This window comes from Myxine glutinosa, chromosome 8 (genome assembly GCF_964187855.1).
Source record: "Myxine glutinosa chromosome 8, kmMyxGlut1.1, whole genome shotgun sequence".
NCBI classification, from domain to species: Eukaryota; Metazoa; Chordata; class Myxini; order Myxiniformes; family Myxinidae; genus Myxine; species Myxine glutinosa.
In genome coordinates this window covers 74,590,942-74,606,841 of record NC_136268.1, presented here as the reverse complement: position 1 = coordinate 74,606,841, position 15,900 = coordinate 74,590,942, and the positions used below count along the sequence as shown (strand labels likewise).

General features: G+C 46.5%; 2 protein-coding genes across 4 annotated transcripts in view; one reads left to right on the top strand and one right to left on the bottom strand.

Annotated features, from left to right (window-relative positions):
• Positions 1-6,246, bottom strand: part of LOC144893291 (focal adhesion kinase 1-like) — a 41,720-nt gene extending 35,474 nt beyond the window's left edge. Inside the window, exon 1 of the mRNA XM_078783399.1 lies at positions 5,939-6,246. The gene's annotated coding sequence lies outside the window, so the exon portion shown is untranslated. The remainder of the gene's footprint in view (positions 1-5,938) is intronic.
• Positions 6,247-6,728: 482 nt separating this feature from the next.
• The window catches only part of DENND3 (DENN domain containing 3), a 143,977-nt gene continuing 134,805 nt past the window's right edge, over positions 6,729-15,900 (top strand). Inside the window, exons 1-2 of one of the 3 annotated variants that reach the window (XM_068124645.2) lie at positions 6,729-7,219; positions 7,667-7,779. In XM_068124645.2, the coding sequence (XP_067980746.2) occupies positions 7,097-7,219; positions 7,667-7,779 (236 nt within the window). In that variant the 5' untranslated portion in view covers positions 6,729-7,096. The remainder of the gene's footprint in view (positions 7,220-7,666; positions 7,780-15,900) is intronic. The other 2 variants (XM_068124646.2, XR_013624322.1) reach the window with 2 other exon arrangements.

Here is a 15,900-nt window from a genome sequence, read left to right as displayed (position 1 = left end):
AACCAAAACCAAAATACAGGAATAGCAAACCAAAACCATAATCAACCATAAGGGAATGCAAATCACAACCATAACCAACCATAAGGGAATGGCAAATCACAACCATAACCAACCATAAGGGAATGGCAAATCACAACCATAACCAATCACAAGGGAATGGCAAATCACAACCATAACCAACCACAAGGGAATGGCAAATCACAACCATAACCAACCACAAGGGAATGGCAAATAACAACCATAACCAAAATACAGGAATGGCAAATCACAACCATAACCAATCACAAGGGAATGGCAAATCACAACCATAACCAATCACAAGGGAATGGGAAATCACAACCATAACCAATCACAAGGGAATGGCAAATCACAACCATAACCAACCACAAGGGAATGGCAAATCACAACCATAACCAACCACAAGGGAATGGCAAATAACAACCATAACCAAAATACAGGAATGGCAAATCACAACCATAACCAATCACAAGGGAATGGCAAATCACAACCATAACCAATCACAAGGGAATGGCAAATCACAACCATAACCAACCACAAGGGAATGGCAAATCACAACCATAACCAACCATAAGGGAATGCCAAATCACAACCATAATCAATCATAAGGGAATGGCAAATAACAACCATAACCAAAATACAGGAATGGCAAATCACAACCATAATCAACCATAAGGGAATGGCAAATCACAACCATAACCAACCACAAGGGAATGGCAAATCACAACCACAACCAACCATAAGGGAATGGCAAATCAAAACCAAAACCAAAATACAGGAATGGCAAATCACAACCATAACCAACCATAAGAGAATCGCAAATAACAACCATAACCAAAATACAGGAATGGCAAATCACAACCATAACCAACCATAAGGGAATCGCAAATAACAACCATAACCAAAATACAGGAATAGCAAATCACAACCATAACCAACCATAAGGGAATCGCAAATCACAACCACAACCAAACATAAGGGAATGGCAAATCACAACCATACCCAACCACAAGGGAATGGCAAATCACAACCATAACCAACCACAAGGGAATGGCAAATCACAACCATAACCAACCACAGGGGAATAGCAAATCACAACCATAACCAAAATACAGGAATAGCAATTCACAACCATAATCAACCATAAGGGAATGGAAAATCACAACCATAACCAACCATAAGGGAATGGCAAATCACAACCATAACCAACCACAAGGGAATGGCAAATCACAACCATAACCAACCACAAGGGAATGGCAAATCACAACCAAAACCAACCATAAGGTAACGGCAAATCACAACGATAACCAACCATAAGGGAACGGCAAATCACAACCATAACCAACCATAAGGGATCGGCAAATCACAACCATAAGGGAATGGCAAATCACAACCATAACCAACCACAATTGAATGGCAAATCACAACCATAACCAACCAAAAGGGAATGGCAAATCACAACCATAACCAACCATAAGGGAATGGCAAATCACAACCATAAGGGAACGGCAAATCACATCCATAACCAACCACAAGGGAATGGCAAATCACAACCATAACCAACCAAAAGGGAATGGCAAATCACAACCATAAGGGAACGGCAAATCACAATCAACCAAAAGGGAATCACAACCACACAACCACAACCACACAACCATAAGGGAATGGCAAATCACAACCATAACCAGCCATAAGGGAATGGCAAATCACAACCATAACCAGCCATAAGGGAATGGCAAATCACAACCATAACCAGCCATAAGGGAATGGCAAATCACAACCACAACCAACCAAAAGGGAATGGCAAATCACAACCATAACCAACCACAAGTGAATGGCAAATCACAACCATAACCAACCAAAAGGGAATGACAAATCACAACCATAAGGGAATGGCAAATCAAAACCATAAGGGAATGGCAAATCACAACCATAAGGGAATGGCAAATCACAACCATAACCAACCACAAGGGAATGGCAAATCACAACCATAACCAACCAAAAGGGAATGGCAAATCACAACCATAACCAACCACAAGGGAATGGCAAATCACAACCATAAGGGAATGGCAAATCACAACCAACCAAAAGGGAATCACAACCACACAACCACAACCACACAACCATAAGGGAATGGCAAATCACAACCGTAACCAGCCATAAGGGAATGGCAAATCACAACCATAAGGGAATGGCGAATCAATAACAATCATCATCATCACCATTATCTTCACCATCATCACAATCACCATCACAATCACCATCATCACAATCACCACCATCATCACAATCACCATAACTATCATCATCATCACCATTATCATCGCCATTATCATCATCACCATTACCACCACCATCACCATCACCATCATCACAATCACCATAACAATAAATCATCATCACCATTATCACCATTGTCATCACCATCATCATCACAATCACCATAATCACAATCACCATCACCACCATAACGATCATCATAATCATCATCATCATAACGATCATCATCATTATCATCGCCATCATCACCATCGCCACCATCACCATATTTGAGCTCCGAGCCAGGTATTTGGAACCTGGGCTCCGAGCATCACACGTCATCAGTTAAGATGTGAACCGTGAACAGACAAATCCCAAAATGTAATCGAAACAAGGCCTTACACACACACCACACCACACCACACCACACCACACCACACACACACACAGCAATGTTGTAGAGTCAAATTGTACCTCATCCCTCATCCGTGTGATTGTGCAATGACATATTGATATTCTTATGGAAAGGGGGACATATTGCAGAAATGCAGAGTTCCAGTAGTGCTGACTGTGCATGTGTGTTTTCACAATTTATTATGTAAAATTGGAAACAAATCTGTTTATCATTGGAGAAAGGGCTGGAGGTGGTAATGGTGACTCAATTCACGAGGAAAATGAAGGAATGGAAGGATGAGAGAGAGTGGAGGGGAGGGTTAGATGGGAGGAATAGGGGGACACTGGAAAAAAAATGAGGTTTCGCAGGACATTTAATTAAGGGCAAGGTGAGCGGAAGGGGAAGAACATTATGTGGAATCCACGACGGTGTGAGCGACGGGAAAGTGGGCAGTCCAGAATTCCGCTACAATTGCGTACATAATAAATGGACAGCCGTTTGTGCAATGGCCTGCACGTGGAAACATTGGATAACAGAGAATTAAGGAAGGCACAGACACGCCCATCCAAGCAAATGGTGAATCGCTTTGTGTCAAAAACGAGCAACACGATAAGAACAGATTTAATACACAACGGAATTGCCATGCAATGCATCCACATTCTACCCCCCCCCCCCCCACTCCCCCCTTCCATCCACAACACCACTCCAACCTCTCCTTACATCCACAACACCATTGCAACCTCCCCTTACATCCACAACACCACTCCAACCTCCTCTTACATCCACAACACCACTCAAACCTCCCGTTACATCCACAACACCACTCCAACCTCCCGTTACATCCACAACACCACTCCAACCTCCCCTTACATCCACAACACCACTCCAACCTCCCCTTACATCCACAACACCACTCCAACCTCCCCTTACATCCACAACACCACTCCAACCTCCCCTTACATCCACAACACCACTCCAAACTCCCCTTACATCTCCACAACACCGCTCCAACCTCCTCTTACATCCACAACACCACTCCAACCTCCTCTTACATCCACAACACCACTCCAACCTCTTCGTACATCCACAACACCACTCCAACCTCTTACATCCACAACACCACTCCAACCTCCTCTTACATCCACAACACCACTCCAACCTCCCCTTACATGCACACCCCAACTCCTACATCCCCCTTACAGGCACACTCACACATCCAACATCCCCCTTACATCCACACCCCCACTTCAACACCCACCTTACATCCACACCCCCACTTCAACATCCCTCTTACATCCACACTCACACCTCCCCCTTCCACCGACAGCCCCACTCCAACCTCCCCCTTCCACCTACACCCCCACTCCAACCTCCCCCCTTACCCCTACACTCAAACCTCCCCCTTCCATCCACACCCCTCCCCTTCCAGCTACACCCTCCCCCCCCTTCCACCTACACCCCCCCCTTCCACACTCCACTCCAAACCAATCCTCCCCCTTCCACCGACACCCCCACTCCAACTCCCCCTTCCACCTACACCCCCACTCCCATCCACACCCCCCTCCAACTCCAACTCCAACCTTCCCCTTCCACCTACATCACCATTCCCATCCACACCAACCTCCCCCTTCCCCTTCCATCCACACCCCCACTCCAACCTCCCCCCTTCCCCTTCCCCTTCCATCCACACCCCCACTCCAACCTCCCCCTTCCATCCATACTCACACTCAAAACTCCCCCTCCCTTCCTCAGATATTCCACAAAGGATTTCCGGCGCATCACCACATCTGATCTCTCAGTGATGTAACCTCTCAAAGCCCATGTCCCCACCCCCAGGCCCCAAACCCTCACGACGAGGCAGAGGATGGCGATATAACGTGTGGAGAGCAATTTGAGAATTGCCCGATACAAGATACGTGTTGCAGGTAATTTCTGGAGAATCCCAGGAATGGAGCCGGTGCGCTTTTTATGACATTTATCCGGAACCAAACGAAACGCTTTCCAAACAATAATACCTATCGGTAGCGCACACACACACACAAACACAGACAAACACACAATATACAGACACACAATATACAGACACACAATATACAGACACACAATATACAGACACACAATATACAGACACACAATATACAGAGACACACAATATACAGAGACACACACACACACACACACACACAAAATACAGAGACACACACAATATACAGGCACACACATACACACAATATACAGACACACACGCACACACAATATACAGACACACACACACACACAAAATACAGACACACACACATTATACAGACACACACACATTATACAGACACACACACATTATACAGACACACACACACTATACAGACACACACACACTATACACACACACACACAATATGCAGACACACACACAATATACAGACACACACACAATATACAGACACACACACAATATACAGACACACACATACAATATACAGACACACACACTATACACACCATATACACCATATACAGACGCACACACACACCATATACAGACACACACACCATATACAGACACACACACACAATATGCACACAGACACACACACAATATGCAGACACACACACAATATGCAGACACACACACAATATATATATACACACAATATATACACACACGCACACAATATATGTACACACAATATATACACACACACTATATATACACACACACTATACTATATACACACACACGATGCTATATACACACACACGATGCTATATACACACACACTATACTATATACACTATACGATATACACACACACAATATATACACACACACAATATATACACACACACAATACTATATACACACACACAATACTATATACACACACACACAATACTATATACACACACACAATATATACACACACACAATATATACACACACACACAATATATACACACACAATATATACACACACAATATATACACACACAATATTCACACACACACACAATATACACACACACACACAATATACACACACACACTATACACACACAATATACACACACACACACAGTCTAGAATGATCCATACACAATAGACCGAACCTTTTTTTGCAAGTCAATATTTCATGTACGGACAGTTTTATTCCGAGCACATCCCCATTCATGACACGGATATATACATATACATCATTATATAACCATGTACCGGTATATGGCGGTGATTGCAACAAAGGAAGGCAAATGTCAAATGCTGTGCTATACCTGAACGAGGATCCTTGTGCCTTCCTTCGCTCTCTCGCTCTTCCTCCGTATTCGTTTCGCTCTCCCTCGCAGCCGCTCCCGCAAGATGAGCTTCTCAGCTCTCCCCGCTCTTCTCTCTGCTCTTTCAAATTCACATCCCCAGCTATTACTAACCGTGCGCCGGATCCATCACTGAAATTCCCGCGATTCCAAATACACAAAAGGACCCTCTGCTCGGCAGGTCTTGGTCCTCTTTCTTCCCGTCGTCCTCTACGCGCTATGTATGATTTAAACCCCTTTATACCTCGTGCGCGAAATAATATCGCCGAAGAGCGCCCAAGTACATCGAAGCTATAGGGAGCCCCTTCGATAATCCACGCTGGGTGTACGGGATGACGTTCCCTTTGGATGGCTTCACCACGCCTCGGAGGAGGAGCTTGTGTACTTCAGCGTGAGGAGTTGATGGCTTGGCCACGCCTCGGAGGCGGAGCTTGTGTGCTTCAGCGTGAGGAGTTGATGGCTTGGCCACGCCTCGGAGGCGGAGCTTGTGTGCTTCAGCGTGAGTTGATGGCTTGGCCACGCCTCGGAGGCGGAGCTTGTATGCTTCAGCGTGAGGAGTTGATGACTTCGCCACGCCTCGGAGGCGGAGCTTGTATGCCTCAGCGCGAGGAGTTGATGGCTTGGCTACGCCTCGGAGGCGGAGCTTGTGTGCTTCAGCACAAGGAGGTGATGGCTTGGCCACGCCTCGGAGGCGGAGATTGTGTCCCTCAGCGTGAGTTCCTGACTTCGCCACGCCTCGAAGGCGGAGCTTGTGTGCTTCAGCGGGAGGAGTGCTCACCAGCTTGTAAGTACGTCGTGCGTCCTTTACCTGTATCGGTCTTCCCGCTAAATCACTCCCCAGTTTCGAGCTGGCTGCCTCGACAAGCGAAAGTTTTTACCCGCGGATAGCCTGGGCGACCACTTACCGGGTTAACCAAAGCTTACATAGCGCAGTAACTTGGAACCCCAACGTGAGATTGCCAACACGCTCAAGTCACGAGTTCACACATAATCGGCAGGTCGACCTCGCACGTTCCCGCGGGACGCCCGGGATTCCATCGCCAACCGTAAAGGTTTTAGCAGCAGACTCCGTGCAGGAGGAAATCGCGGTGTCATAAAGCGTTCCAACAGGATGGAGGTATGCGAGTGATCGAGACCTGGGGCTTGTTGGACATGGTCAAACCGCTGCCTTGTGGACTCCTTGAAGCCCTGGTGGTCGTGGGAGCATTAGAGGAGGAGGTTCAAGCGGCTGTCGTTTCATCGGTAAGGATATCGCTGGAAACACGCGCGCTCTGCAAAACCTTTGTCAACTTTGGACAACTCGTCTTAATCGCGTTTATCGTCACGTGTAATTAATTAGAAGAGCTTTGATAGACAGCCTGGTGTGTTTAAAGAACGAAATCGTGTGTGGGTGGAAGAATTAATTTATAACCTGCGTGTGCAGGTACGTCGTTTGTCCATTCAATCTATAAGTATAACTCTGTTGAAACATTCAAAACATTCCACCTGCTCATGAGAGAAATGAACCCGCTCAGGAATCCTCGATTACATACCTGGAATCAGGAATGTCGTATTGCCTGCACAGCACACGTGTGCCATGTTTGATCACGTTTTTTTTTTTGTTTTTTTTTTTAACCAAAAAGGGTGTGTACTGTTTCTGAGATCTCATTGTCACATTAACATATGGTGTGTTGTCACGTGTGTTCACAGGATGATCTCCCCAAGAAGCTGAAACCTGCAGTTCTCGATGTCTTTGCTCCTCCATTTACCATCAAGGAAGTAGTATCTCAAAAATCAAATGGAAGTTGCAGCAAAACGGCTCGGTAATCCTGACTATTCTCAAAATCTTCTTCTTTCCTCAAAGTAAAAACACTTTAGACCTCAGCTCGAACACACACATATATATATATATATATATATATATATATATATATATATATATATATATATATATATATATATATATATATATATACGTATATATATATATATACGTATATATATATATATATATATATATATATTTATTTATTTTTATATATATATATATATATATATATATATATACATATACATATATATATATATATATATATATATATATATATATATATATATATATATATATCAAAACTATGACTGGATTAGACATCACAACGTCTGCCAAAGCATATGCATATGACCTGACTGGTAGCAAAAAGTCCAGAAGAATGTCAACAACTCATCAACAAGGTTCAAACGTCCCTTCAGTGGACACGAACCATGAAAGCTAAGCCTTCCAAATGCAAGTCCCACGCTATGAAGAAAGTTGTCCCAAATGCAGAGCAGAGGCATGGAGGATGTTGTAAGAATCAGATCTACAACATTGTCCCAATAGTGAGTTTAATTCAGAATCGATCTCTAGCAACACCTGCAAGAAATCAACAAGCATCATATCAGTATACAGTAATCATAGAAGTAATGATGGATTTGCAATTAGTACAAGCAAGCCTGGAACATCTAGTATTACGCACCATCTGAGTATGCACTACACCACACAGAATAAATGTCACAGTAATGATCGGAGCACTGTCCGTCCGAGTTCTAATGGGAGCTCCTCAGTGGTCAGAGGCAGCATAGCACCTGGGTTCAACTTAGACACAATTTCATTACATTCTCCTCTACGTTAAAACTACACCACCTCTCGGGTGGAAATCAAGCTAGCAAATCATAGCAGCAGAGTAATCAGTTAGCAATGGTCCCTGTCAGTCAGTCCAACCATAGCGGTCGGGGCGGCGAATTTCTCTCCCGGCGCGTGTCCGATAGGCACCGGATGCCACATCCCCGAGGCCGGAATCCCCCGCATCGGAATGTCCGCCTAATTCGGGTGACGGCGGTGGCCCCACAAAGCCATCCGGATCGGGCGCATGTGGCGATGGGGTAGCCGGTGGATTCTCCATTGTCGGATCAACTGTGCCGTAAGCCGGCGGATCAACTGTGCCATAAGCCGGCGGATCAACTGTGCCATAAGCCGGCTCGTCAATATCCCCGCATGGGGCAAGATGGCGCACCGAGACTGTAGACTCCCGTCCATTGGGCAACAGTACACGAGTGTGCTCGGGATTGGCTTGGAGAATGCGAACCTTGTCAACGAGGGGGTCATATTTACTTGAGCGAACCACGCGTTTGAGGAAAGCCGGTCCGGGCTTAGCAAGCCAGCCTGGCAAAGGACGGGTACCGCCCGAACGACGCGAGTAACAAAACATAGTCGTGGGGAGTTTGATTAGTAGCGGTGCACAATAAAGTCCTGATCGAGCTTAACGCCCCGAGTAGCGACCAAGCCCATCGGTCCAGTCCTAGTCCGTGGGACTTAAGGCTCAGAGTAACGGCTCTCCATATAATGCCATTAAATCGTTCCACCTATCCGTTCGCCTGTGGCCTATATGGAGTAGCATAGCTAGAAGCGATATTACGCTGGAGCAAGAAGGTTCTCACATCCTAGGACAAGAACACTGCGCCTCGATCGGTGTGCACATAGGCCGGATTCCCAGACATAGAAAACAAGTTCTGCAGACACCGGATAACCGTAGCAGCAGACATATCGCCGCACGGGAAAGCAAAAGGGATCTGGAGAACTCGTCAACAATCGTGAGTAGATAACGAGAACTACTCGAAGCTGGTGAAGTCGGCAGGGGTCCTTTGAAGTCCATTGCCAATCTCTCCCACGGCCGAGTGGCCTGGACCAGCGTACCCATCCGAGGGTTGTAGAAGCGAGGTTTGAGTTCAGCGCAAATGGAACAAGTGCGACAGAGCTGACTAATATCCTCAATGGAATAGGGCAAGTTACGACTGCGCACACAATGAGCTAAACGCGTCACGCTGGGATGGCACAAGGTGTTATGAAGGACGCGCAGATCCTCAAAAGAGGTGAGGCTCGCACACACCGCAGGCCGTGATAAAGCATCTGCAACGAGGTTGTCCCTCCCCGGGCGATATTTGATAGTGTAACAGAAATCGGCTAGCTCAATCCGCCAGCGAGTGATTTTCTCATTCTTAATGCATTGAGCATGTTGCGTGTCGTACATAAAGGCAACACTGATCCGTGATGATCTGAAAACATCGACCGAGCAAATATGGACGCCAACGCCTGATCGACTCGATGATGGCATATGCCTCCTTTTTGACAGACGAGTGTCTTCGTTCCGCGGAGGAGAGAGTCCTTGAAAAGAAGGCCACAGGTCGCCCTCCTTGAGAGAGTGTAGCAGCTATCGCGTGGTCTGACGCATCGCTTTCCAAAACAAAGGACTTGTTTTCGTCAATCGTCGACACAGAGGCGCCAGCTATGTCCGACTTCAGGCCATGGAAAGCGGCCTTAGCAGTGTGACTCATGGGGAACTCTCTGCAATCCACAAGTGGACGAAGCTTCTCGGAAAAAATTTGAACCCACTTAGAGTAATGAGCAAACAGCCCGAGAGCACGCTTCAAAGGAGCACGATCGTGGGGCGGGGCCATGTGGAGCAAGGGTCGCAGACACTCTTTATCTGGAGTGATAGAGCCGTGGGTCACGTTGTACCCCAGGAGATCTATCGTTCGAGCAGAATAGCGACATTTAGCCTCGTTCATAGTCAGTCGATACTTGTGCGCAACCTCGAGGAAACGCTTCAGATTAGCATCATGATGTTCTTTGTCATACCCACAAACCGTGAGATTATCCAGATAAACAAAGACATCGGTCAAATACTCCTTAGCAGTGAGGTCGTCCATGGCCCTTTGGAAGCAAGAAATCCATTCGTGACCGCGAAAGGCAGCCGGGTGAACTGGTACAACCTTTGTCCAGATTCAAACCCAGTGTAGATGCGATCTGCCTCCGAGATTGGAATCTGATGATACGGGCTACGTAGATCTAGAGTGCTATATACCGAGTACTGTGCCACCTGTCGTACCAGAGAATCCATTCCTGGGATTGGGTAGGCGTCCAATTGGGTAAACCGATTAATCATCTGCGAATAGTCGATTACCATGCGTTTGCGATTCGGTTCGAACCACCAAAACTTGGGCCCGCCAAGGCGATCGACTAGGTTCAATGTTACCTTCCTTTAATAGCCGCGCAGTCTCTTCAGCAATGAATTGCGTGTTAGCCCGTGAGTAGCGTCGCGATTTAATGGCAACCGGTGTACAGTCAGTAGTCATATTGGGAAACGGTGACAGTGGTTCAATTTCCATCCCTGCAAGAGCACACACAGCAAGAGTATCAGCACCACCAAATTCCATTTCCAAACGCCCATGTCGCCGGAGAAAATCGTGTCCCAGCAAAACCCCTGCACATAATGCTGGTAAGACCATTAAATGCACATCTGGAAACATTCGACCCTTAATCACAAGCTTCAGTCGACATTCCCCCCGAGTGCGGAGCTATAGCCCTTGAGAAGCCATGAAGATTCTGCGTGTTGCCCCGAGAATCGGCCAGCCATGCTTCTGAACAAGTCGTAAATCGACATAACTATCAGTGGATCCCGTGTCGATTAACCCTATCGGATCCGCTGTCGACTTTAGTCGCCACGGCCATACTCAACCTTCTGACATGAATTTCACCATTCATATAACTGCATGACACAGCTGGAAGTGGCTGGTCCTCACGAGCAGCACTCGCTTTAGTGGAACGGGTCCGATAGGGTTAAGGCATTTGCATTTTTCCCTTCAATCATGAGTGGAATAACAGCGCTGGACAGACCAGGTGGCCCTGCAGATGTCGAGTCATCGAGAGGGGGCGCTCGAGCCTCGCGTGTGGATCGATGCCCGCTAGCATCTTCCGTGCAGTTGAAGTCGATCGTGGGTCGGTCGAGCCGTCGCTAGAGGGTGCTCGAGCCATGCGCGGAGATCCGACGCAAGCTTGCGCCGTTCGTGAAGCCAAACCCGGACGTGGGCTGGGCGACGAAAGAATTCCCTTCAAGGACGGTCGAGCCGGGTGCAGCTGTGATTGCGCCACTTGTTTAGTCGGCACGGTGAGCCTCATCAAGGTCGAGCGCTCAGCGCGGGGCCCACGGAGAGGGGCGATTCCAATCAGCCATGCGAGGTGCCGAATGTTTCTCGGGCGGAGAGAGAAGCACATTCAGCGTCGAGTGAGTTCGCCGGCCCCGGGACGAATGACAAACCTTCGCAAAGTGACCTTTCCGAGAACACGAATGACACGTCGCCTCTTTAGCCGGACAAACTGACCTTACATGGTTCCGGTTCCCGCAGAAAAAGCACTTAGCGTTACTTCCGGCCTTTGGGCCGGCAGCGGCGGCCGCTGTCACACTCGGGTTGAGGTCCTCGAGAGCGTCGAATGTTTCCGATTCCGGCGAAGATGCAGCATCCGCTTGCTCGGCGGTTGCTCTCTCTGGTCATGTCGCTCCGGTTAATCCTGCAGTGACGTATGGGCGGTCATACGCGTCGGCTTGTACCTGTGCTTCGTTGTACAGGAGGGATAGCGGATGAGGCTTTTCTCATGTCAAATCTTGTTCTTCGGTCAAATCTTCTTCTTCAAGTAATCTCTGTCTGATGATTGGAGACTGAATCCCAGAAACAAAAGAATCCCACACAAGATCATCACAGACTTGTGCATGTGTGTGTGTTTCAGTCGTACAGTCCTTCCCTAACCGGCGGAAGTCTTGAATGAACTGGTCGATGGTCTCCAAGGGTTCCTGCCGCCGAGACGCGAGCAGATATTGAGTATAGACCACGATCCGAGTTTTGATGTAAATGCGGCTTATTTCTGCCACAGCAGTATCGTACGTTCCACACTGGGATGTATATGTGTACACTGTATGGTTCACTCTGGAATGCAACACCGCCAGCTTGGTGACATCGGTGAGTTCCTCCTGAGCGTCCAGATGGCTGGTCAGTAGCTTCAGCCAGTGAAGTAGTTGAGCAGGCGCATCCGGCGCCTGGGGGTCCACTCCAAAGATCGTAACTTGTATGAGCTTGTGAGTCATGATGATCTCGCTCAAGACCAAGAGAAGATTCTGAATTAATTGTTGTAAGAATCAGATCTACAACATTCTCCCAATAGTGAGTTTAATTCAGAATCGATCTCTAGCAACACCTGCAAGAAATCAACAAGCATCATATCAGTATACAGTAATCATAGAAGTAATGATGGATTTGCAATTAGTACAAGCAAGCCTGGAACATCTAGTAATACGCACCATCTGAGTATGCACTACACCACACAGAATAAATGTCACAGGAATGATCGGAGCGCTGTCCGTCCGAGTTCTTATGGGAGCCCCTCAGTGGTCAGAGGCAGCATAGCACATGGGTTCAACTTAGACACAATTTCATTACAGAGGACATACGACACAATATATAGCCTGCGATACCCAACTCAAAATTGATGGGAAGCAGATCACGTATGTCCACAGCCAACCCATAAGATTCCTCAGAAGGTCGATATACGAAGATTTGAAAGATAACATCAGAGATATGGTCATTGTGAAGCTGGTTTTAATGTTACAAACAACTGAGAAAAGCAATCTGTCTGGAATCACGAAGATGTGGATATACAACAATGCAATTGTGCCAAAAATGACCTGGGAGTTCACCATCTATAACTTCCCAATATCTTGCATTAAGAGTCAAGAGGCAACCTGCACCAAGTACCTGAAAAGATAGGCAGGAGTAAGCAGATGTACTTCCAACAGTGCCCTGTACAGAACCAGAAAAAGGTACAGTCTACAACTGAAAAGGCTTACCACCTCCATGAAATGTATGCAGGTCACCAATAGTGGGGCAGCTTAGCACCGAATTTCAAAGGGATGGGGACATGCCGGATAAAAGCACCAAAATTTTATCAGGCAATCTTCAGGGTCCCAGCTATGATTCTATAACCGGCGCCAAGCGATACGACCACTCTTATTTGAAAGTTTTTATTATTTGTGAAATTTTCTTTTGAAAATTTTGGGGAAATTTTTTATTTTTGGTTTTTGTAAAAGAAATGTTTTTATTGCAGAAATGAGAATCTTTTCCGAACATTTTGGTGTAATTGTTTTTAAAATCGAACATCTAGAAGTATTTTAAAACAATATTTGAAAATTAGGTGTCTCGGGTGCATTTGCTCAATTTGGAAAATTTCTTGCAAAATTTTTGGAAATTTCTTGGAAATTTTTTTTTTTTTGGTTTTTGGAAAAGAAATGTTTTATTGCAGAAATGAGAATCTTTTCCGAACATTTTGGTGTAATTGTTTTTAAAATCGAACATCTAGAAGTATTTTAAAACAATATTTGAAAATTAGGTGTCTCGGGTGCATTTCCTCAATTTGGAAATGGTTCTTGCAGAGTTTTGTGGTTCTTGCACAAGGATACCAATGAGGTCTGACTTCTTTCCTTGGCGCAGTTTTCCTCTTTCAGATAGAGAAGGGGGGTGCGGATGATTTTCATGCTGGAAGAAGGTTCCCATATCTGTATCCCTGTTCTGAGCAACTATGTACAGACGAGAGAAGAGGGACACATCATTTTCAACAGGGAAACATCCTCTGACTGCTTCCTCTTCCCCTTGGATGGTGACCTGAAGAGAGGCAATGAGTTCCTCTTCACAGGCTCATGGATGGACTGCCTTCGTTCAGTGATGATAGCCTTGTTGTAGCTGTTGTACTGAGCCTTTCCCACTTCTTCTATGGTATGCACAGTGTTGGCCACAGATTCTTCAATCACATGCCACGTGTCGAGTGCAATCAGCTCGCTTCCTTCATCTAGGAACGGGTTGCTCATCTCGTTGATAACTTGAATAAGGCCCAGTGTTTGCTCGTAAAATGTCTTCTGCGCAGACAGACCTTCTTTGTGGTGCTGGCGTTCATCTTCTGAGATGGCAGTGTACTCCCGCTCAAACTCAGTGAGAATGCGTGCCTGCTCAGGTCCGGCGATAATCCACTTCTTGAAGGCTGGTGGGTTTTCAGTCAGGCCGACTGCTCCTCCAGGGCCCTTCACAAGCTCATTATTTTGTTCATGGGCTTGGTCGATCGGAATGCTGGAGAACCTTCTGGCTGCCTTCTGAACAACCCAGTTGCCTCTGACAATAAACTCCTCTTCGATTGTTGAAGGGAGGCTCTCCATGTCGCAGATGTGGATCGGGACCCATCTGGCATAATTATGGTGGTCAAGTGCGAAGAACCATGGTGCCAGGGCTTTCAGAGACTCGACATACAGGGGAAAGTCTCTTTCTCTGTGAGCGCGAACGAAGGTGAGTCCCAGGAGCTCAATCCTCAGGATGGTGTCCCAATACTGAAAGGTTGGACTCTTCATGATCATGCTTTGTTTCCAGTCCTCTTCTGTCCTATCTTCAGTTGCTGCACCAGCAGCTCCCTTCAGGTAGGCATCATTTTGCAGCTTGGAGAGTGCCAGAGCGCTGACTTGGTGGGCATGCCTGGTTCTCGTCAGGTGTGATGCCTTCAGGAAGGATTCAGCTGTGCCAGCAGAGGCTATGCCTGCCTGGTTTATTGCTGTCGCCCATCCAGATCCGTCTAGGTAGTCTCCAAGTGTCTTCCACACCGCCATCTCCAGGTGGAGTCCGCCGAACATGACAACATACTGGTCTTCACCGTGTGTGGTAGGCCAGTGCCACTGAATGAACTTGGCAAGCGCATACAGCGGAGCATCCATTGCTATTATTGGAATCTGTCCAGGGTTCAGGAACTGTGTAGATTCACGGATGACATCCATTCCATGCTTGATCATTGCAGGTGTGGCTGCCTTCTCATTGAAGAGAGGCAGAAGTTGAGTGATGGCAGCTTCTACTTCTTGAGCAGGACTGTTTTGAAACGAGGCATGGTAGGCGGACCAGGCTATACAATCTCCCTTGACCACCTCTTCTTTTGCCATGCAACATATAGCAACATATAGCAACATATAGCAGATATAATTTCAACATATAGCAGATATAATTTCAACATATAGCAGATTTAATATAATATGCATGTAATTAAATAAAAA